General features: G+C 41.3%; 1 protein-coding gene across 1 annotated transcript in view; it reads left to right on the top strand.

Annotated features, from left to right (window-relative positions):
• LOC132835241 (arf-GAP with coiled-coil, ANK repeat and PH domain-containing protein 2-like) overlaps positions 1-22,458 on the top strand; it is a 125,815-nt gene that overhangs the window by 92,724 nt on the left and 10,633 nt on the right. The window contains exon 18 of the mRNA XM_060854623.1: positions 20,132-20,328. Within this exon, the coding sequence (XP_060710606.1) occupies positions 20,132-20,328 (197 nt within the window). The remainder of the gene's footprint in view (positions 1-20,131; positions 20,329-22,458) is intronic.

Genomic DNA, 22,458 nt, shown 5'->3' with positions numbered 1-22,458 from the left:
AATTGTCTCTATGAACATCATAGGTTTGCTCTATTTTAATGCCTTTATCCATTATTAAATTATTTGTTTGATTCTTTCAAACTCAATATCCTTAGTTTCCTGAAACATTTCTATAGGCTTCTGGCACAAGCTCACATGCACTTAAAAATGGCTTTCTTCACCTCCTCATACGGCCCAGATACATCCTCTGATAGTGATGTGAATACCTCACTAGTTCTACCTACAAGTTTTGTTTGGATTAACACAAGATGATTGGCCACCGCATTTGTTTAGCCAACTTTTCAAATGAGATGAAAAAGGCTTCCATATTCCCCTCATCAAGTTAGGCAAGGCTTGAATATCTTTAAACAGTTTCTCCCCTGCCCTTTGGCTACCATGGGTTTGCTCATCCTCACTCTCTTCCTCATTAAACTTCCCTTCAGCCTTCATCTCTATCCATTTCAGCTGAATTTCCTGTCTCAGTGCCAATTTCTGAAGTTCAAACTCCCTCTCTTTCTTCCTTTCTTCCCTCTCCTTTTCTCTCTCCTCTCTGTCTCTCTATCTGCTGTCCCTCTCTCTTTCTCTCTTTTTCTTTATGTTCTGCTAGAAGATTTGGGGTTCTTTTTCCATTTCCTCTGCTTTTAATCATAATTCAAACCATTATATTTCTGTTTCCTGTTCCTTGCCTCTAACTCAAGCTGCTTCATTTTCAATTGAATTTTAGCCATCTCGAAAGATTCTGATGGCTTTTCCAACAAATTTAAATGCTGAGCTATTGCTGTAATTATCTCTCCTTCCCACACAGAAGGAGGTAGCTCCAATCCCAGCTTGTCTGCTAATTTCAGCAATTGGCCTTATTCACTTTTTGTGAAACCCCTAAAGTCACTTCTTCCACCCCTAGAAATCTCTTACTGACTGAGAGAGCCATTGCTATCCCAAGTACTGTTTAAACCAACCAAAATGAACATGCAGAATAAAAGACACTCACACCTGCCACTCACTGCCTCTAAGTCCAACAACACGAATCCCAATTGGAACCATTGAACAAATCCCGGACAAGCCCTCCATCTGTTATGGACCAGGCCAGACCCCCTCAAAACATTTCAAGAAAGTAGCCTGGACACTAACTTTGCTAATTGTTTGAATCAGGTGTAGAGTAGATATTCCAGAAGAGATGCAGTTGACCCAACCACTCAGTTTTGAACAAAACAGAATTTATTTGCGATATTACTAAATGAAACACAAACAAAAGAGAACAGACAATAGAGTAATTTAGCCTATCTGAAAACCCAACAGAGTAACCCCACTTAATGATGCTGTTCCAAATTCCTGCAACAATCCCCATAAACACCCCCTTGGAAATTAAGGTAAAATCAAACCCAGAGTCTTCTAGGAGCGATGTCAGAGAGGGGGGGGATCAACATGGAGCTGCTTCTTTGGGTCTAGCAGCTTCACTACTGACTACTCACTAAAACCCCAAACCAAAGCAGAGAAAAGCTGGGATGGGAGAACTGGCCACTCCCCTTTCATTGTACAAGTGATTATTTCAAATCTTGAAAACCTTTTGCCTGAGGCAGTATCTGTTAGCTATAATCAAATTGGCCCTAATACCCTTCAAACCTAGCTCTCTCTGAATCTGTGTCTTTACAATCACTTTGAAAACAAAAACCAAAGATAACATTACCTTGTTAAAGGAGCGGCATCATCACAAATTCTTCATCCCTATAGTAATTCTGGTAAACCTCCTCTGTACCCTCTGCAGGACACTCATATCCTTCCTAAAGTCCAGTACCCAGAAATGGACACCATACTCTGGTTGCAGTCTCACCAGAGCTTCATATAGGTTAAGTGTAACTACCCTGTTTTCATCTTCAATGTCTCTATTTATGGTGTGACAAGATCCTAGAAAGTTAATTATTCTTTCAGTATGTCTTGCCACCTTCAAGATTAATATACATTAATTCCCAGATGTTTCTGGAACTGCGCTCTCTTTAGCACTGTATCTTTCAGTATATACTACCTCTCCCTAACCCTTCTGCCAAAATGCATCACCTCACATTTCTCTGTATTAAATTCAAATTACCAGTTGGGTAAAAAATGAGGTCTGCAGATGCTGGAGATCACAGTTGAAAATGTGTTGCTGGTTAAAGCACAGCAGGTCAGGCAGCATCTTGAATTTCCTATTCCTTGGATGCTGCCTGACCTGCTGTGCTTTAACCAGCAACACATTTTCAACTCAAATTACCAGTTGTCTATCTCTTCCAGTATGCCATGCCCTGTTACAGCTGTTTGATATCATCCATGTTATTTCCCACACCTCCAAGTTTGATATTATTTCTGATAATGGCAAAGCAACATGAACCTACAGGATCATGATATAAGATTGCACGACTAAAAGACAGAGCTAAATGAAGACCTCATGGAGATGACTACATGATGGACAATGGAAGTATCTTGCAAAACAACCAAGGAAGTATTAGATAATCTGTAGATACTCACATGGGTATGCTCTGTTAGCTCGGCATAATATGGAGACTTCATATCAATAAGACAGAATCCTTATCAGTTCAGCTCAGAAAAGCAAACTCTGGGGAAGAAAAATAAATTCAATACATTCTGGAAAATTACTTTAATGAACCTAATCAAAGCACTTCGCTTTCAACGATACTGTCAGTTTATAAACTGGATAGATCAACTAGATACTGTATAGATTACAGAACGGTAAATGCAGTCAGAAAATAAGATTTGTACTCATTCCCACTATTGGAAGACTGTATTAACAGGAAAAGATAGGGTAGAGATAAACTATTTCTAATGGTTAGGAATTCTAAAACTAGGGGGCACAGTCTCAGAATTAGGGTAAGCTATTCAGGAGAGATTTCTACACGTTCTTATACACAAAAGGTGATAGATGTTTGGAAGCCTTTTCCACAAATATCAGCAAATGCTTAAAATTGTTAATTTTAAGTCGGAGATAGATAATTTTTTTTGTTAAGCAAATGGTAGGAAGGAATATGGGCCAAAAGCAGATAAATGGAGTTAAGCCACTGATGAGCCATAATCTAATTAAATGTGGAACAGGCTCAAGGCCAAAGTAGCCTACTCATGTTCATGGGTTGGCAGTGCTGTGTTCCTTTCTGACATAAATGTAATGAGGTGGTACTGGCAAATGCCCTTAACATCAAACAGGAAGAAGATACCCACTTCTGTGACCCTACAAGGGTCACAAACAGTTTCAAGTAATGCCATTTGGATTAAAGAATGACCAAACTAAATTCCAAAGGCTAATGAATCAAGTCATAGCTGAAATTCATAATTGCACACCTATTTTGGCTTTGAGATATATAATAACATAGAACATAGAACATAGAAGGATACAGCGCAGTACAGGCCCTTCGGCCCTCGATGTTGCGCCGACCGAGTCCTACCTAACCTATACTAGCCCAATAACTTCCAAATGCCTATCCAATGCCCGCTTAAATGAACATAAAGAAGGAGAGTTCACCACTGATACGGGCAGGGCATTCCATGAACTCACAACCCGCTGTGTGAAGAATCTACCCCTAACATCTGTCCTATACCTACCACCCCTTAATTTAAAGCTATGTCCCCTAGTAACACCTGACTCCATTAGCGGTAAAAGGTTCTTAGTATCTACCCTATCTAAACCCCTAATCATCTTATACACTTCTATCAGATCTCCCCTAAACCTTCTCTTCTCCAATGAGAACAGCCCCAAGTGCCTCAGCCTTTCCTCATAAGATTTTCCTACCATTCCAGGCAACATCCTGGTAAACCTCCTCTGCACTCGTTCTAAAGCTTCCACATCCTTCCTATAGTATGGCGACCAAAACTGCACACAATACTCCAGATGAGGCCTCACCAGAGTCTTATACAACTGCAACATGACCTCAGGACTCCGGAACTCAATTCCTCTGCCAATAAAGCCCAGTACACCATATGCCTTCCTCACAGCACTATTTATCTGGGTGGCAACTTTCAGAGATCTGTGTACATGGACACCAAGATCCCTCTGCTCATCCACACTACCAAGTAGCCTACCATTAGCCCAGTAATCCATCATCTTGTTATTCCTACCAAAGTGAACGACTTCACACTTAGCTACATTGAATTCCATTTGCCACATTTCCGCCCAGCTCTGCAACTTATCTATATCCCGCTGTAACCTACCACTTCCTTCCTCACTATCCACAACTCCACCGACTTTCGTGTCATCCGCAAACTTGCTTACCCAGCTTTCAAGTCCTTCCTCTAGATCATTTATAAAGATAACAAAAAGCAATGGTCCCAAAACAGATCCTTGTGGTACACCGCTAGTAACTGCGCTCCAAGATGAACATAATCCATCAACTACTACCCTCTGTCTCTTTCCAGCCAGCCAATTCCTAATCCAAACCTCTAATGTATCCTCAATGTCATACCTCCGAAGTTTTAGCATTAGCCTACCATGGGGAACCTTATCGAACGCCTTACTAAAATCCATATACACAACATCTACTGCTTTACCCTCATCCACTTCCATAGTCACCTTCTCAAAGAACTCAATAAGGTTTGTGAGGCACGACCTGCCCTTCACAAAACCATGCTGGCTATCCCTGATCACGTTATTCCTACCCAGATGTTCATAAATCTTATCCCTTACCATTCTCTCTAAGACTTTGCCCACCACTGAAGTCAGACTCACTGGCCTATAGTTACTAGGGCTATCCCTACTCCCTTTCTTGAACAATGGGACCACATTCGCTATCCTCCAGTCCTCTGGTACTATTCCCGTTGACAATGACGACATAAAAATCCAGGCCAATGGCTCTGCTATCTCCTCCCTAGCTTCCCATAGGATCCTGGGGTAAATGCCATCAGGCCCAGGAGACTTATCTATATTCATCCTCTCCAATATTCCCAAAACCTCTTCCCTGCATATTTCCAGGGCATCCATTCTAATTATTTGTGATTCCATATTCACATCAGCAGTGTCCTGTTCCTGAGTGAATACTGATGAAAAGTACTGATTTAATGTCTCTCCAATCTCCTCCGCCTCCACACACAACTTCCCACTACTATCCTTGACTGGACCGATACCTACCCTAGTCATCCTTTTATTCTTGACATACCTATAGAAAGCCTTTGGGTTTTCCCTAATCCTACCAGCTAAAGACTTTTCATGTCCCCTTCTCGCTTTTCTTAGCTCCCTCTTTAGCTCCTTCCTGGCTACCTTATAACTCTCAATCGCCCCTACTGAACCTTCACGCCTCATCTTTACATATGCCGCCTTCTTCCCTTTCACAAGGGACTCCAATTCCTTACTAAACCACGGCTGCCTCACAAGGCCCTTTACACCATGCCTGACTGGTACATACCTATCGAGGACACACAGTAGCTGCTCCTTGAACAATCCCCACATCTCATTAGTGTTCTTCTCTTGAAGCCTGTTTTTCCAATCCACACAACCTAAGTCATGCCTCACTGCATCATAAATTCCCTGCCCCCAGCTATAGCTCTTGCCCTGCGGCGCACGATTATCCCTCTCCATCACTAAAGTAAAAGTCACCGAGTTGTGGTCACTGTCCCCGAAGTGCTCACCTACCTCCAAGTCTAACACCTGGCCTGGTTCATTACCTAGAACCAAATCCAATATAGCCTTCCCTCTTGTTGGCCTGTCGACATATTGTGTCAGGAAACCCTCCTGCACACATTGTACAAACACCGACCCATCTAATGAACTCGAGCTATAGCTCTCCCAGTCAATATCTGGGAAGTTAAAGTCCCCCATAACAACCACCCTGCTACCTTCACTCTTTTCCTGAATCATCCTCGCAATATTATCCTCTACTTCTCTAGGACTATTAGGAGGCCTGTAGAAAACACCTAACAGGGTGACCTCACCTTTCCTATTTCTAACCTCAGCCCAAACTACCTCAGATGGCAAGTCCTCTTCCATCGTCCATTCCACTGCTGTGATACTGTCTTTGACAAGTAATGCCACGCCTCCCCCTTTTTTACCCCCATGTCTGATCCTACTAAAACATTTGAACCCTGGAACGTGCAACAGCCATTCTTGTCCCTGTTCTACCCACGTCTCTGTAATGGCCACAACATCGAAGTCCCAGGTACCAACCCACGCTGCAAGTTCACCTACCTTATTCCTTATACTTCTGGCATTGAAGTATACACACTTCAATCCACCTTTCTGGTTACAGGCACCCTCCTTAGAGATCGTTGCATTATTCCTAACCTCCCTACACTCAAGGTCCTGTACCCTAAAGCTACAGTCCTGGTTCCCATGCCCCCACGGAGTTAGTTTAAACCCTCCCAAAGAGCACTAGCAAACCTCCCCCCAAGGACACTGGTGCCCCTCAGGTTCAGGTGTAGCCCATCCTTTTTATAGAGGTCCCACCTTCCCCAGAAAGGACCCCAGTTGTCCAGAAACCGGAATCCCTCCCTCCTGCACCATCCCTGTAGCCACGCATTTAACTGTTCTCTCTCCCTATTCCTCGACTCTCTATCACGTGGCACAGGTAACAAACCAGAGACTACAACTCTGTTTGTTCTAACTCTGAGCTTCCAACCTAGCTCCCTGAAAGCCTGTCTGACATCCTCACCCTTCTTCCTACCTATATCGTTGGTGCCAACGTGGACCACGATCTGGGGCTGCTCCCCCTCCCCCTTAAGGACCCGGAAAACACGATCAGCGACATCACGTACCCTTGCACCTGGGAGGCAACATACCAAACATCTGGGAGGAACATGTCAGACCTTGCTACGAAATTACAGTTGGCTGGTTTTGTAATAAATTTGCCCAAAAGTGTATTCACAAGTGCAAGAGTAACTTATTAGGACATACTTCTCAGTGGATGTACTCTACTTTCCAAAAAGAGATTTTGAGAATGTCATTGTCTTTTCAATATTTTGAAGTTTATGTTTGACATGATAACAGATGTACAGTACATTAATCTACAGTGACAGTGATCCATTGGTATTCATTCATAAGTTCAAAACCTTATTCAGAATATATTATTTCAACCATTTAATGGTAAGTCATTCACATTTCTGGAGCAAATAATGTGGTTGCAGGTGCATTGCCCAGAGTGTAAACTGATGGTATAAGTTAAAGGTTTAAGAAATGCTGAAATTTTGTATTTTTGCTTGGAAGGGGGCAGGAGGTGGATGAACAGATAAAAGTCATGTGTTTTGTCATCTTTGCAACATATATCTCATGATAAAACACTTTTTCTGAATGGTGTTTCATCTCAATTACGAAGGTATATAAAGACTATCATTAAATTTTTAGGTCTCAGGCATTCCTTCAGACTACATTAGACAATAACAGATTCTCTTTATCCTTTTAAATTTTTTTTAAAAATTAAATAAAACAAGTCATATAAAATGACAACATATTATATTCCCATTTCTTCTTTGCATATTGGCATTCCAAGTATCCCTTTTCCAGTACGGATGGCAGTTTCTGAGGATTTGCTCTTTTGTTTCACAAATAATCTCTAGCTGACTCCTGCTATCCACCCATTCCAATATGGAGATTTGTCCATTCTCCAGTGTCTGTTTTAAAACTACAAAATCAAGCCTCAGTATTTTCCCATTTGCACATTTGTTGAGTGTATTTTATTCCATAGCAACGTACTATCAATGTAGCACTCAAAGGGTGTTGCTACTCAATTGCTTCTTACAATTTCCTCCAATATTTTTGCAAGAGAAACACCATATCCACAGCCTTACCAAAAGCGAGTTTCTGTTGCTAAGTACCTTCCTTTTACAAATCTGATCTTTTTACCTTCCGAAGCTAAATTGCAATATTTTCTTCCCCATCTCACAAGAAGAATTACAAACTCTCCAGTACTTAAGAATCCATCACAGATTGCTTAGGAAGCATGATTTAAAAACAAGAAGTTTCAAGTTTCTGGCATTTCGCACTGATGCAAACTTTAACAAAAAGCTTTATTTTAAATGTTTTTTTCAATGTCTTGTTCACCAGAACATCTCCTATGTTGGGATTTTTCATAATTTTATTCAACTGTATTGCTACAAAACTCTCTCATCTGATCTTGTTTGGGTACCAAGTCAATTCAGCTGTACATTTAGACTTTGCATTTCGTCCATTTCAGTTTTCTAAGCTGCTGCATTCTTTTTCTGAGGCTCTTTGACTAATAACAATGAGCCTAACATTTCCCAGATAAGGTTGCTAAGGTGACACATAATCATTTCAACCTGATTTTCCAATCCAATATGTGAAAAAGCTCCAGAATCCAACTTGGAATTCTTTTTTAAGCCCACTGATCACAATGTTTTCAAGTTTCCTGCTTCCACTCAACAAACAATTATCCACACACAACATAAAGATGATTGAAAGTTGCTCCTCATGAAAAAATCTATTTTTAACTTGACAGCCCAGTATTAACAAGGCACACCTTGTTGAGAAGTACCAAACCGTAATGGCAGTATTTAGGTAAAATGCACATTAATTTTGCTTCACTATTTGGTGGCTTGTTTGGAGGACTAAGAAACAATATTATTTAATCTACTCTTCCAAGCATTTGTTACTAACAAAGCCAACAACTAACAGTGTTTTATTGCCTTCTATCTTCATATTCCCACTCTATGACCTAACTTCCTGTCCTTACCCTGTATGTTCAACTAGCTTTTACATTTGCCAGTGGCCTTCTTTGTCCAAATTAAGAGTCACATTTCTCCACTGACTAGTTCCTTCTGGTGTGTTATCATTCCCAAAAGTCTGAGATTAATGGGACTCTCAAATTTCCTAACATTAACCCGATCTTTATTACTTAGAAACCTGGTCGCAGTTTAGCCGGTCTATTCTATACTATGTAGACATGCACACCACTGGTCATAAGGCTCATTTTCAGGAAATAGGTGGGTAAATCATACCCTAAAACTTTACAGTTTGACTCAACCACACTCCACTACTACTGTTATACATTACAGGTTAGCTGTTTTTAAACAGTTGAAGCAAGAGCTTTATTTCAGTTAACCACACACCACAAAATTCTCACTCCACTGATTCTTAGTTGCCCATTTTTATTCAACCAATTCATACCCAATTAACCTTGTTCACTTATTCTATTAAATCTCAGATCAATATTAAGTAACAGTGCCACTTTAAACAGCTGCAGGACATTTGTAAATTTACCCACAATGCTGTTAGGGAGGGAGTTCCAGGATTTTCACTCACCAACAGTGACAAGTCAGCATGGAGAGTGACTTGGAGAGGAACCTGCATATGGTGACATTCACATGTATGTGTTTCCGTTGTCTTTCTAAATAGTTGTGGTCATGGGTTTTGAAGCTTCTACCTAAGGAGTCTTGATAAATTTCTCTGGTGCATCTTGTAGATGGTACATATTGCTGCTTCTGTGTGTTGGTTGTGAGAGAAATAAACATTTTTGAATATTACTCAAGTGTGCAGTTTTGTCCTGGATGCGTCAAGCCACTTGAATGTAGTTGGAGGTGCATTCATCCAAGTGAACAGTATTCCATCCTAGTCCTTATTTGTGCCTTATAGATGGTGGACAAGCCATGGGGAGTTGAGTTGGTGCTGGAAAAGCACAATAGGTCAGGCAGCATCCAAGGAGCAAGAGCATCGATGTTTCAGACAAGAGCCCTTCATCGAGAATTCCTGATGAAAGGCTCTTACCCAAAACGTCAATTCTCCTGCTCCTAGGATGCTGCCTGACCTGCTGTGCTTTTCCAGCACTGCACTCTCGACTCTGATCTCCAGTATCTCCAAGTCCTCACTTTCTCCAAGCTAGGGAGTCAGGAGGTGAGTTACTCACTCCAAGGTTCCTAGCCTCTGACCTGCTCTTGTAGATTAGTATTAATGTGGCTAGTCTGGTCCAATTTCTGCTCAGTGGTAACCCCAAGGTTGATAGTGGGGGATTCAACAATGTGCCATTGAATGGAGAGGTGTTGCTTAAATTCTTTCTTGTTAGAGATATCCATTGGCTGACTGGGACTTGTGTGGGCAAGAATGTTACTTGCACAGATGTTGCCAGGGAGAGTACCTCTACCAATCAGAATCCCCTTGCCAACCAATCAGCCATCTCTTCTCATGTAGCATTAAGGTTGGATTTTTTTTCCCCTTGAATTGGTATTCTTGCAACATTTTGTTATGAGTGCAAAACAGAAAGCTTTCACAAAATGTCTTTTTGCAGCAATATTCAACATCTATACCATCAATCGATTCTTGTTTGGTGTTATGAAGGTGTGGGTGTATTGTACCTTTAAGAGAGTTAAAAGTGAGCAGAACTATCCAACAGCACCAAGTGTTCTGAATAAGATACAATGTAACATGTGGTCCAGCAGCTAGGGTAGCTGGTTGCCCAGAGACAAACAAATTTGAATTTGGCCAATCAGTTTAAAATATACCCCAAAAAAAAACTCTAATCAAGTTTGAATTTAGTATATTGACAATATTAAAAGCCAATGATTCAATCTGATCCTTTGGGGGTATAAGACCAGGGAAAATTGAACAGCTGGGGGAGAACTCGAAAAGACCAACAGATGTAGGCTGCTAGTCAGAACTCTGAGAGGTACCTGTCCAGAGAAGGAGTTTGCACAGAGAAAAACTTCGACACCGACTTGGAGAGCAAATCTGCAAAGAGAAGATTCGACAGCTGGCTGATTTTGAAATTTGAACTTTTTAGTAAATCTTAATCGGGGGTTTTATTGGACTAGTATTAAAGAAGGGAAACTAAAAGACAGATTAGAGGAAGGAGTTGTAAATGGTTGTTGGTTAATTATTCTTTGTTATACTTTAAGAAATAAAGTTGTTAATTTTTACTTCAAATAGTTTTTGGTCTCTCGAACTTTCACAGATTACTGCACTGAGTAAATCCTTTCTGTGTTGCTGGTTTAAATTAAGCAGGGTCTTTTACCCTGTATTGTAACAATATGGAGAACGTTTTTCACATTCTTCAAAGAAGCTATGAGAAGGCATGTTAGTTTTGGTGTATATATTAATAATTTACACTTAAACATGGAAGATATAATTGGGAAATTTGCAGATGACACAATAATTGAATCATGGAGGAGGAAGCTATATCTTCACCTGAAGTACTGTAACCTGAAAGACTCTGGACTAACTGCTGAAAAATGGGATTGGAACAGGTGGCTAATTCAGTAAAACTGCACAGACGTGGTGGCTGAATGGCTTATTTCTATAATGTACATTTTCTATGGATCTATGGTTACAAAAAGAGATGACAGACTTAGAGAATTAGTACAACTATTAAAGGTATAATTCAACATTTCATCTCTTTTTTGATCAAGAAAGATGAATTGAAATGTTTCTTTGAAAGGATTGAGATTAGAAAATATATTGGTGGGGATCCAAGTTGGCGGCGACCCAGCAAGTCTGAGTCTATAGTGCTCTTCCCAAGACTTGGGCAAAGTGGGTCACCCACCCCCACCACACTCACCAAATCATTCATAATAGCTGTTAACTTTAAATAGCTGCTTAGTATTACATTTAAATAATCTAACATTTAGTGAAAAATGACCAAAGGGAAAGGAGCCCGCAGCTCTCAACAAGCAGGACCCCCTCCCCCACCTTCTCCCTCTTCAGCTGCAGCAGAGGCATCCACAGCCGCCCCGGGGGACTTACCGATGGTAACAAGCCTTGTGGAGATGATCACCAAGCTGGACGCGAAGATCGATGCCTTTATCGAGGAGTCCCGACATCGCTGGGAATCATTCTCTGCCACGCTGCAGAAGCACGGCCGAGACATCCAGGAAGTCGAGCGCCGGGTCGGAGGGGCGGAGTTAAAGGCCGCGACCTCCGAGACTGCAGCTCAATCGGCCGCGGATCAGGTCCGGGCTCTCGAGCAGCAAGTCCGGACCTTAGAAAATCATATTGACGACCTCGATAATCGAGGTCTTCGAAAAAATATTCGTTTGCTGGGCCTTCCTGAACGGGAAGAGCTCACAGCTCACAGCATTCCTGGAGCAATGGCTGCCACGGCTTTTAAATCTGCGTGCTAGATCAGGCCAGGTAAGGGTGGAATGGGCCTACCGAGTCGCAATACGTGGGCCCGGCTCAAACCAGCGCCCACGCCCGGCCCTGTTCCAGCTGCAGAGCTATAGGGAGAGGCAGATGCTCCTGGAAGCCTCAAGAAATCTTGGAAAAGATCCCCAAGCCATGATCTATAAAGGATCCAAGATCATGCTATTCCAGGACTTTTCCCCAGCTCTGGTCCGAAAGAGGAAGGCATTCGATGAGGTGAAGCAGCGTTTAAGGGACTTAAATACTCAGTACTCCTTACATTATCCAGCGACGCTACGCTTTAACCACGAAGGATCCATATATAACTTTGGATCACCAGAGAAAGCTAAGGTATTCTTGGACTCTCTTAAATAAACTGTAAGAGATAGTGGATGTTGGTTTGCCTTTCCCTCTACTTTGGTTTACATCCCCCCCACCTTTTTTGTTTCTCTTTTTTCTTACCTTATTGTTTAATATTATCATGGGGGCAGGGAGAGGGATTTGATTTTCTGCCCCCCCAGCGTGGGTTTGTTTTCTTTTATTACTTTATGTATATATGTGGGTATGTATGTATGTATATACATGTTGGGGCATTTGGTTAATGTTGGTGGGGGGAGGTGGTTACCTTATTCTATTTTACTTCTGTCTTTAGGAGCGGGGTTGTTTTTCCCCTGTTATTTTGTATTATTATATTTAATTATTACTTTGTTGAGATTGTAATTTTATAGTTATATATTTATATATGGTATTAACATTCCCAAATATATTCAGGTGTTGGTGTGGGCGGGGGTAGGGTGCTCACTGTTAACTCTAGCTTTGTATTATATTTGAATTCTCCTCATTTTATTGAGGAGCACCTGGGTCAAGGGTGGGGCATTGGTTGGGAGAGGATAAGATGGACTTTTGGAGAGGAAGTGAGGCTCCCTGGGAACAAGAGGGAAAATCTCCATTTAGGTACGTTTTATATTTTTTTTTATTTAGAAATAGTTTTTTATTATACTGTTTTGAGTGTATTAGAGAGCCTTTATTTTTGTAAATTTTATATGCTCCATGCTCGGGATGTTCCAGATAGGGTTTCCCCTCCCGAGGGGTCTCGGATCTGCCCAGATGATTATGGTTGATCAGTCGGTTAAGTGGTGCACCTGGAATGTCAGGGGAGTAATTCGCCAGTTAAAAGGAAGAAAATATTGTCAAATCTTAAAGAAAGAGTTGATATAGCTCTCCTACAGGAGACACACCTGTCGGATAAAGAACACTTAAAATTACGGCAGGGTGGATTTGATCAGGCCTTTTTTTCTTCTTTTAGCTCAAAAAGCAGGGGAGTTGTTATTCTTGTTCGGAAGAATTTCCCTTTCAAAATTCTAAATCAGATAAAAGACGAATCTGGACGATATATTTTGATTAAAGCCCTCGTAAATGGAGGGGAATATGGGATTCCAAATTTGTACTGCCCCCCAGCACACCCCTTTAAATTTATAACGGAAGCTTTTTCAAAATTGATGGCCTTTGGTGCCCGTCATACAATTATAGGGGGAGACTTTAATTGTATTATGGATCCGGAAATAGATAGGATTCCCAAGAGTGCTGCTGGAGTATCTCCCAGATCTAGACAACTGGCGGATCTGAATAAAGAATTAGGATTGGTAGATGTATGGAGATGTCTCCATCCACAGGGTAGAGATTTTTCTTTCTACTCTAATCCACATAAATGTCATACAAGAAATTGACGTTTTTTGCCCCATCGATTTTTTTTAAAATTCCATATCATCCTGTAAAATAGGTACTATAGCAATTTCTGACCAGGCCGCTGTATTTATGGAAACTAAGGCAAGGAACAATGGGACATCCGCTTGGCATTGGCGTATGGACCCCTTCCTGATAAAAGATAGTAAATTTGTAAAGTACTTCTCCCAAGAATTTAAAACTTCTTTAGAAATTAATTCAGGTACGGCTAGCAACCCATCAATGATGTGGGAGACCATCAAAGCTTATGCACGAGGTTTGATCATCTCCTGCTCAGCGACCCAGAAAAAACTGAAGGGAGAGCAACAGCGCCTGCTCGAAGCACACTTAAAAGCAGCTGAAACAGCATACGCTGATAGACCTTCTATTATAAAATTGCAGAGGATTACGGCTCTTAGGACAGCTCTAAACACTATGCTTACTCAAACGGCTAAGAGGGAAATATTATTTGCAAAACAAAGGTTATATGAATATGGCGACAAACCGGGTAGATACTTAGCATTTCTTGCATAGAAAAAGAAGGCCCCTCAGACTATTACTTTTACTTTTATCAAGGAAAGTACAGGTACTCTGACTCATGATCATAAAAAGATTAACGCGATTTTTAGAGAATTTTATTCTGAGTTATATAAATCGCAGGATTGTGAAGATAGGACTAGGAGGATGCAGTCATTTTTTTAAAAATTTGACCTTTCCGGGCTTGACTCAAGAACAGGTATCGGTCCTAAATGCTCCTCTAACAGTCCAAGAAATACTTCATGCAATTAGGCAACTCCAGAGCGGAAAGGCACCGGGCCCAGATGGTTTTCAAGTTGAATTCTATAAAGAATTTACAGAAATATTGGCTGATCCACTTACGGACATGTATAACTATGCATATAGTCAGGGCTGTCTCCCGCCTTCGCTGAAAGAGGCAAATATCTCTCTTATCCTTAAAAAAGGAAAAGATCCAGAAGACTGTACATCATATAGACCAATATCCTTGCTAAATGTAGATTTTAAAATCCTCACTAAAATGTTAGCACTGAGACTAGAAAGGGTACTGCCATATATCATAAAGGAGGATCAGACGGGATTTATTAAGGGCCGTAGATCATCCAATAATATTAGAAGGGTTTTGAACATGATCCAAGCCTGTCATCAGGGAAAGATACCTGGAGTAGTAGTCTCATTAGATGCGGAAAAGGCATTCGATAGGGTTGAATGGTCATATTTGTTTTACACATTGGAAAGGTTTGGCATTGGACAGGTGTTTACCAAATGGGTCTCAACATTGTATAGTGATCCCAAAGCAGTTGTGGTTACCAATGGATTAGGTTCGGATAGCTTCAGTGTGGGTAGGGGCTGCCGTCAAGGATGTCCTCTCTCGCCATTATTATTTACGCTAATAATTGAACCACTAGCAGAAGCTATACGGACTGATCCTAATATAACGGCCCCGAGGATTGGTACAGGTAAACACAAAATTACCCTTTATGCAGATGATGTTCTTTTATTCCTCAATAATCCTCTGATGTCCGTACCTCGTCTAATTCAAGTTATTAATACATTTAGTGCATTCTCAGGCTATAAAATTAATTTTTCAAAATCGGAGGCTATGCCAATGGGTGGCCTGATTATGACACCCCACTTAGTGGACGGATCCCTTTTTCCCTTTCGTTGGTCCCTGGAGGGTTTCTTATATTTAGGTATTTTTATTACTCCAGTATTTGGTCAGTTGTATAAGGCGAATTTTGTGCAATTACTGGAAAGGATAAGGCAGGACCTCCAGCGATGGGGAGACCTTCCAATTTCCTGGTTGGGTAGAATAGCACTAATTAAAATGAATGTTCTGCCCCATCTCCTATATCCTATGAGAATGCTCCTGGTGATGCTGCCAAGGATGGCCCTACGTAAATTATATGGCTGGCTGGGTTCCTTTATTTGGAATCATAGACGGCCCCTCATTAAGCTGAAGAAGCTACAGCTTCCACAGGCAAGGGGAGGACTGGACTTCCCAGACTTTAGGAAATATCAGTTAAGTTACATAGCTGATTGGGTCTTGTCCAACCCACAATCAATCTGGCTGGACATCGAGGCCTCTCAAGTAAAATACCCACTTATTAACCTCTTATTTTCAGACAAGAGGAAAATCATTACAGATCACTGTAAAAACCCCATAATACTAAACACAATTAAGGCCTGGAATATAATGTGGCAAAATGAGGGTAATTTACATAAAACATCCCCCTATGCACCGATAGTAGGGGCATGGGGATTCCAACTGGGGTTTACAGATGCCACTTTTAAACTCTGGAGATCCAGGGGTATCTCATGTTTAGGGGACCTATTTAAAGATGGGGTCCTGATGTCCTTTGAACAGCTGCGTCAGAAATTCGGATTACCCAATGGAGACCTCTTTCGATACTTCCAAATTCGAGATTATATACAGAAGAAGACTACGTTAATAGATAGTCTTTATAAATCAGATAGAGAATGTAATGTCCTACGACCAGTGGGGGTATCCTCCGTCAGTACTATTTATCATTTACTACATGATGAAGTATCGGGAGATATGGACAATCTGCTTAAAACATGGGATCAAGATTTGGGACTAGAAATCTCTATAGAAATGTGAAATGATATTTGGGAAAATGCTAGAAGAATTACTATCTGTAACAGAACCCAGGCTATCCAGCTGAAGATACTTCATAGGGCCCATATAGCACCGGCTCGATTGGCAAAATTTAAGGCAGGAGCATCTCCAATGTGTCCCAAATGCAAAATAGAGGTGGGCACTCTTGTACATTGCCTATGGACTTGTCATAAGATCCGTAGATATTGGATTAAAGTAGCAAGTACCCTGACAGAAATTTTAGGAACGGAAATTAGAGTGAACCCTGTATCTCTCCTTTTGGGCTTTTCGAACTTTTCCTCCCTGGATATGCACGGGAAGAGACTATTTTCTATTCTCTCTTTCTGTGCAAGGAAAAATATTTTGGTGAACTGGGTGGCTGAGGCCCCCCTGGACTTTCAAATTGGCACAGATTAATTATGGAATGTATTCCCCTTGACTTCCTGACAAATATGGTGCACCGAAAGACTGAATTATTTTATAAAATATGGCAGCCCTTTTTGAATTGCATAAATGCAGATATTTCGGCCATCCTAACAAAGGCTTTTATTTAATGATCACAAACCTGGCTGCTCCGGGGCCCCTTAGGAGAGGAATCCCGCACGAATACGGGTTTTATTACATTTGATGTTATTACATTCCGAGCATGTAAGAGACTTAAGTATGCACTCTGGTTAGTTATAGGTTAGATTAGTAGAAAGTTGAGTTTTGTTTTCTTTATTTTGGTAATTTTTTTTTCCTTTGTTAAATTTTGACTATTGTATATTTGATTTAATTGTACATCAATGTTTGTATTTGAGAGTTTTGTTTATTTTTGTAAACTTGTAAAAATGTTAAATTTCTAAAAAAAATCTTAAAAAAAAAGAAAATATATTGGAACAAAGGCCCTTGGAGGTCCAGTTATATGTCTACAGTGCTATGTAGTTTTGGTGTCATAATTTTGATTTTAAAAAGGTAGAATTGCTTCAGAAACAATTCAAAGAAGGTTTACTCAACTCATTCCTGCGATGAGGGGCTTATCTTATGAAGAAACATCGGACAGTTGGCCACTAGAAATTAGGGGTTTGGAAGAATGATTTAGATTTTGATTACTTACAGTGCGGAAACAGGCCCTTCGGCCCAACAAGTCCACACCGACCCTCCGAAAAGCAACCCGCCCAGACCCATTCCCCTACATTTACCCCTTACCTATCACTACAGGCAATTTAGCATGGCCAATTCACCTAACCAGCACATTTTTGGACTGTGGGAGGAAACCGGAGCACCCGGAGGAAACCCACGCAGACACGGGGAGAATGTGCAAATTCCACACACACAGTTGCCTGAGGTGGGAATTGAACCCGGGTCTCTGGTGCTGTGAGGCAGCAGTGCTGACCACTGTGCCACCATAAAAAGAGCTAATACTATTGAGACAAAATCTTCAGGGGACTGGGAAGGATGCATACCCAGAGAATGATTCCTTTTGTGGCAAAGGTTAAATTTAAAGGATGGAGATCCAAGATGGCGGCGACTCAGCAAGTCTGAGTTTACAGTGCTCTTCCCAAAACCTGGGTAAAGTGAGTTACTCACCCCCACCACACTTACCAAACCACCCAAAAAAATTTTCTAACCTTAATTAGCTGCTTACTATTATATTTAAGCAGTTTAATATTAAGTGGATAATGAGTAAACCAAAGGGATCCCGCAGCTCTCAGAAAACAAAGACTCCTCCTGCTGCAGCTGATGTAAAAACAGGCCTTGAAGAGATGATTGCCAGGCTGGAAACGACACTCGTCAATTTCATTGTAGAATCCAGACAGAGATGGAATGCATTTGAAGAAAAGCTGCAAAAACACAGCCAGGCTCTCGAGGAATTACAGGGCCGAGTGAAGGGGGCGGAGCTAAAGGCCACGACCTCCGAGGCTGCAGCACAAACAGCTGCAGAACAGGTGCGAGCTCTGGAGCAGAGAGTCCGGGCCTTTGAAATCTACATGGATGACCTGGATAATAGAAATCGGAGAAAGAATATCCGTCTTCTGGGCCTCCCTGAACAAGAAGGGAAAGGACAATTAGCAGTATTTCTGGAGCGATGGCTGCCCCAGCTTTTAAACCTGGGGGCTGAAACTGACCGGGTAAGGGTGGAGTGGGCCTACCGGGTCGCAGTACACGGATCTGGCCCAAACCAGCGCCCATGCCCGGTCCTGTTCCGGCTGCAGAGTTATAGGGAGAGGCAGATACTCCTGGATGCCTCCAGAAAGCTTGGAAAGGATCCTAAAGCCATGATCCATGAAGGATCCAAGATTATGTTATTTCAGGACTTCTCCCCGGCTTTGGCACGAAGGAGGAAGGCGTTTGATGAGGTGAAGAAATGTCTAAGGAACTTAAATATTCAATACACCTTACGCTACCCAGCGACGTTATGCTTTACCCACGAAGGATCCGAGTATAATTTTAGATCACCAGAAGAGGCTAAGGAACTTTTAGACTCGTTTAAATAAATCGTAAGAGACAATTTATGTTGGCTTGCCTCTTCCACACTTCGTGGGGAGAAGTGGATACTTTACTTTTGCTTCTGGGAGCAGGGTTGTCTTCCCTTGCTATTTTATGTTATTATACTTAACTGTAATCTGTTGGAGTTGTAATTTTATAGTTATGTGTGTTTGTACGTGGCATTGATGCTATCAGATATACTCAGGTGTGGGTGGGGCGCTCACTGTTAACTCTAGCTCGGTATTATATCTAAATCCTATTAAGGAGCGCCCGGGTCAAGGGTGGGACACTGTTTGGGAGAGGATATGGTGGACCTTTAGAAAGGAAGTAAGGCCCCCTGAGAACAAGGGGGAGGATCTCCATTCAAACATGTTTTTTTTTTGTTCTTATTGTTTGGAAATAGTTTCCTTTTTATTATACTGTTATGAGTGTATTAGAGAACATTTTCTCTTGTTTGAAGGATGTAAGTGACTCAACTATACACTCTGGATAATTGTGGATTAGATTAGTAGTTAACTGAGTTTCATTGTTTTTCTTTCTTCTTTAGTATCATTCCTTTGAATTTTGATGATTATATATTTAAGATCTATTTTTATATTAATGTTTGTGCTTGAAAGTTCTGTTTATTTTTGTAAATCTGTCAAAATATTAAATTTCTAATAAAAATATCTTTTAAAAAAAAAATTTAGAGGATATACTTGAAAAATAAAGGATGTTATTTTTAAGATAGGGATAAGAACTTTAGTATCCTGTGGTCAGTTAAGAATGTGGAATTATTCTTCTCCAGAAGGGAATGGTCTGTAAATTTACACAGGGCTGAGAGAGATTTTTGATAAACATTGAAATCAAAAGTTATGGAATGCAGTCCAGGAATAGGTACAGAAATCAAAGACCCCACTAGTTCAGGACCCCAACTGAGCACAGCAGCCCTGCCCCATGCAAGTACTGAGTGAGGGGGCCTCCAGAGATCCAGGACTCATTTGTTGGACCCTAATGTACCCCATTATCCCAGGGACAGAAGCGGTCTAGAAAGTGGAATTGAAACAACAGCCAGATCAGCCATGATCTTACTAATGAATGAAGCAGCAGGATCAAAGTACTGTTTTCCAATATCCCATGTTCCCATATCTGTCCCAATATCTTTGTTTATCTTATGTCAATTTTCCTTTACCTAGCTACTCCTTGGAATGTTTTTACTATGTTAAAGGTGAATTTATAAATGTAAAATGCTGAAAAGCACTGTCAGGTCAGGTTCACTAATTTCAATTTCTCTTTCTCCTTTTCCCTGTTTGTAGGCGTGAATGATAAAGAAGCCTCAAATGCTGACAGCTGTGACGAGCTGCGAGACCTCCATCCAGGGGCGCTACTCTACCGAGCTGCCGCACTCCAAAATCTCCCAGTCATGGCTGATGCACTGGCACATGGGGCTGATGTGAACTGGGTGAATGCATCAGATGAGAACAAAACTCCACTTATCCAGGCAGTGACACCGGTAAAAAGAATTCATTATTTTCGATGGAGAGAGTGATATCTGCTGAATGCAGCACTACACCTAATCATAGAGTCACAGAGTCACCCAGCATTAAAACATACGGTCCATGCTGAACATATCCCAAGCTAGTCCCACCTGCCTGCTCCTGGCCCGCATCCCTCCAAACCTTTCCTATTCATGTATTTAACCAAATGTCTTTTAAACACTGTAACTGTACCCACATCCACCACTTCCTCTGCAAGTTCATTCCACACACGAACCACTCTGTGTAAAAAATGTGGCTCTTATGTCTTTTTTAAAATCTCCGACACTCACCTTAAATATGTGTCCCCTAGTCTTGAAATCTTCCATCCTAGGGAAAAGACAACTACCACTAACTCTATTTATACCCATCAGTACTTTATAAACTTCTATCAGAACTCACCCTTCTACACTCCAGTGAAAAATTCCCATCCTATCCAGCCTCTCTTTCTTACTCAAACCTTCCATGCCAGGCAACATCCTACTAAATGTCCTTTGAACCCTCTCCAGCTTGATGATATCCTTTCTATAACTGGGCGACCAGAACTGGTTACAATATTCCAGAAGAGGCCTCACCAACATTCTGCACAACCTCAACATGACTTCCCAATTCCTAAAACCAATGCAATGAGCAACGAAGGCAAGTGTGCCAGGTGTCTTTTTAACCACCTGTCGATACGTGACACAAACATCAAAGAATTATGTACCTGCACCCCTAGGTCCCTTTGTTCTACAACACCACCCAAGGCCCTACCATTAATTGTTTGTAATACAAAAATGCAATGCCTTGCATTGATCCAGATTGAACTCCATTTGCCAGTTTTCAGCCCATTGCCCCATTTGATCAAGATCCTCTTATAATCTTAGAAAACCTTCTGCACAGTCTACCCCAATGCCACTAATTTTGGTTTTGTACGCAAACTTACTAACCCCATGCCTTCTATATTCCCATCTAGATCATTTATATAAATGACTAACAAAAGTGGACCTAGCACTGATCCCTGTGGAACACCACCGGTCACAGGCCTCCAGTCTGAAAAACAACCCTCCATCATTCCTCTCTGTCTCCTGCCATTAAGCTAATTATGTATCCAATTGGCAAGCTCATCCTGAATCCCATGTGGCCTAACTTTACTAATTAACCTACCGATCGGAACCTTGTCAAACGTTTTACTAAAATCCAAATAAACAATGTCTACTGCTCTGCCATCATCAACTTTTTTGGTAACTTCCTCAAAAAAACTCAATCAAGTTTGTGAGACACGATTTTTCTCGCACAAAACCATGCTGACTATCCTTAATCGATTTTGCCTCTCTAAATGTCCATAAATCCTACCTTTTATAATCACCTTCAAAAATTTCCCGCCAACCAAAGTCAGACTCACAGGTCTTTAGTTCCCCAGTTTCTCCTTACAACTTTTCTTAAACAAAGGTACAACATTAGCCACCCTCCAGTCATCAGGCACCTCCCCCTCCCCCCCCCCCCCCCATAGTTACAGATGATGTAAATATTTCTGCGAGGGGTCTCGTAATTTCCTCTCTTTCTTCCCACAATGTTCTGGGATACATTAGATCAGGTCCAGGAGATTTACACACCTTTATATTCTCCAAGTCCTCCCAAACTTCCTCTTCTGTAGTGTGAACTATTTTTAAAACATCAATATTTCTCTCTCTGCGTTCTCTGGTCTCCATTTCTTTCTCCACATTAAACACTGATGAGAAATATTCATTTAGTATCTCTCCCATCTCCTGGTAAAAAGTTGCAGCACGCTGCTGTGCAGAGGGACCTGGGTGCCCTTGTAAATAAATCACGTAAGGTTAGTCTACAGGTACAGCAGGTAATTAAGAAGGCAAATGGAATTTTGTCCTTCACTGCTGAAGGAATTATGTTGAAAATCAGGGAGGTTATATTGCAGCTGTACAGGGTGCTGGTGAGGCCACGCCTGGAGTACTGCATGCAGTTTTGGTCTCCTTACTTGAGAAAGAATATACTGGCACAAGAGGAGGTGCAGAGGAGGTTCACTAGGTCTGGAGTTGACAGGGTTGGCTTATGAGGAGAGACTGAGTAGACTGGGATTATATGCATTGGAATTCAGAAGAATGAGGGGG

The sequence above is a fragment of the Hemiscyllium ocellatum genome, chromosome 44, assembly GCF_020745735.1.
Source record: "Hemiscyllium ocellatum isolate sHemOce1 chromosome 44, sHemOce1.pat.X.cur, whole genome shotgun sequence".
NCBI lineage: Eukaryota > Metazoa > Chordata > Chondrichthyes > Orectolobiformes > Hemiscylliidae > Hemiscyllium > Hemiscyllium ocellatum.
This window is presented reverse-complemented; position numbering and strand designations above follow the sequence as displayed.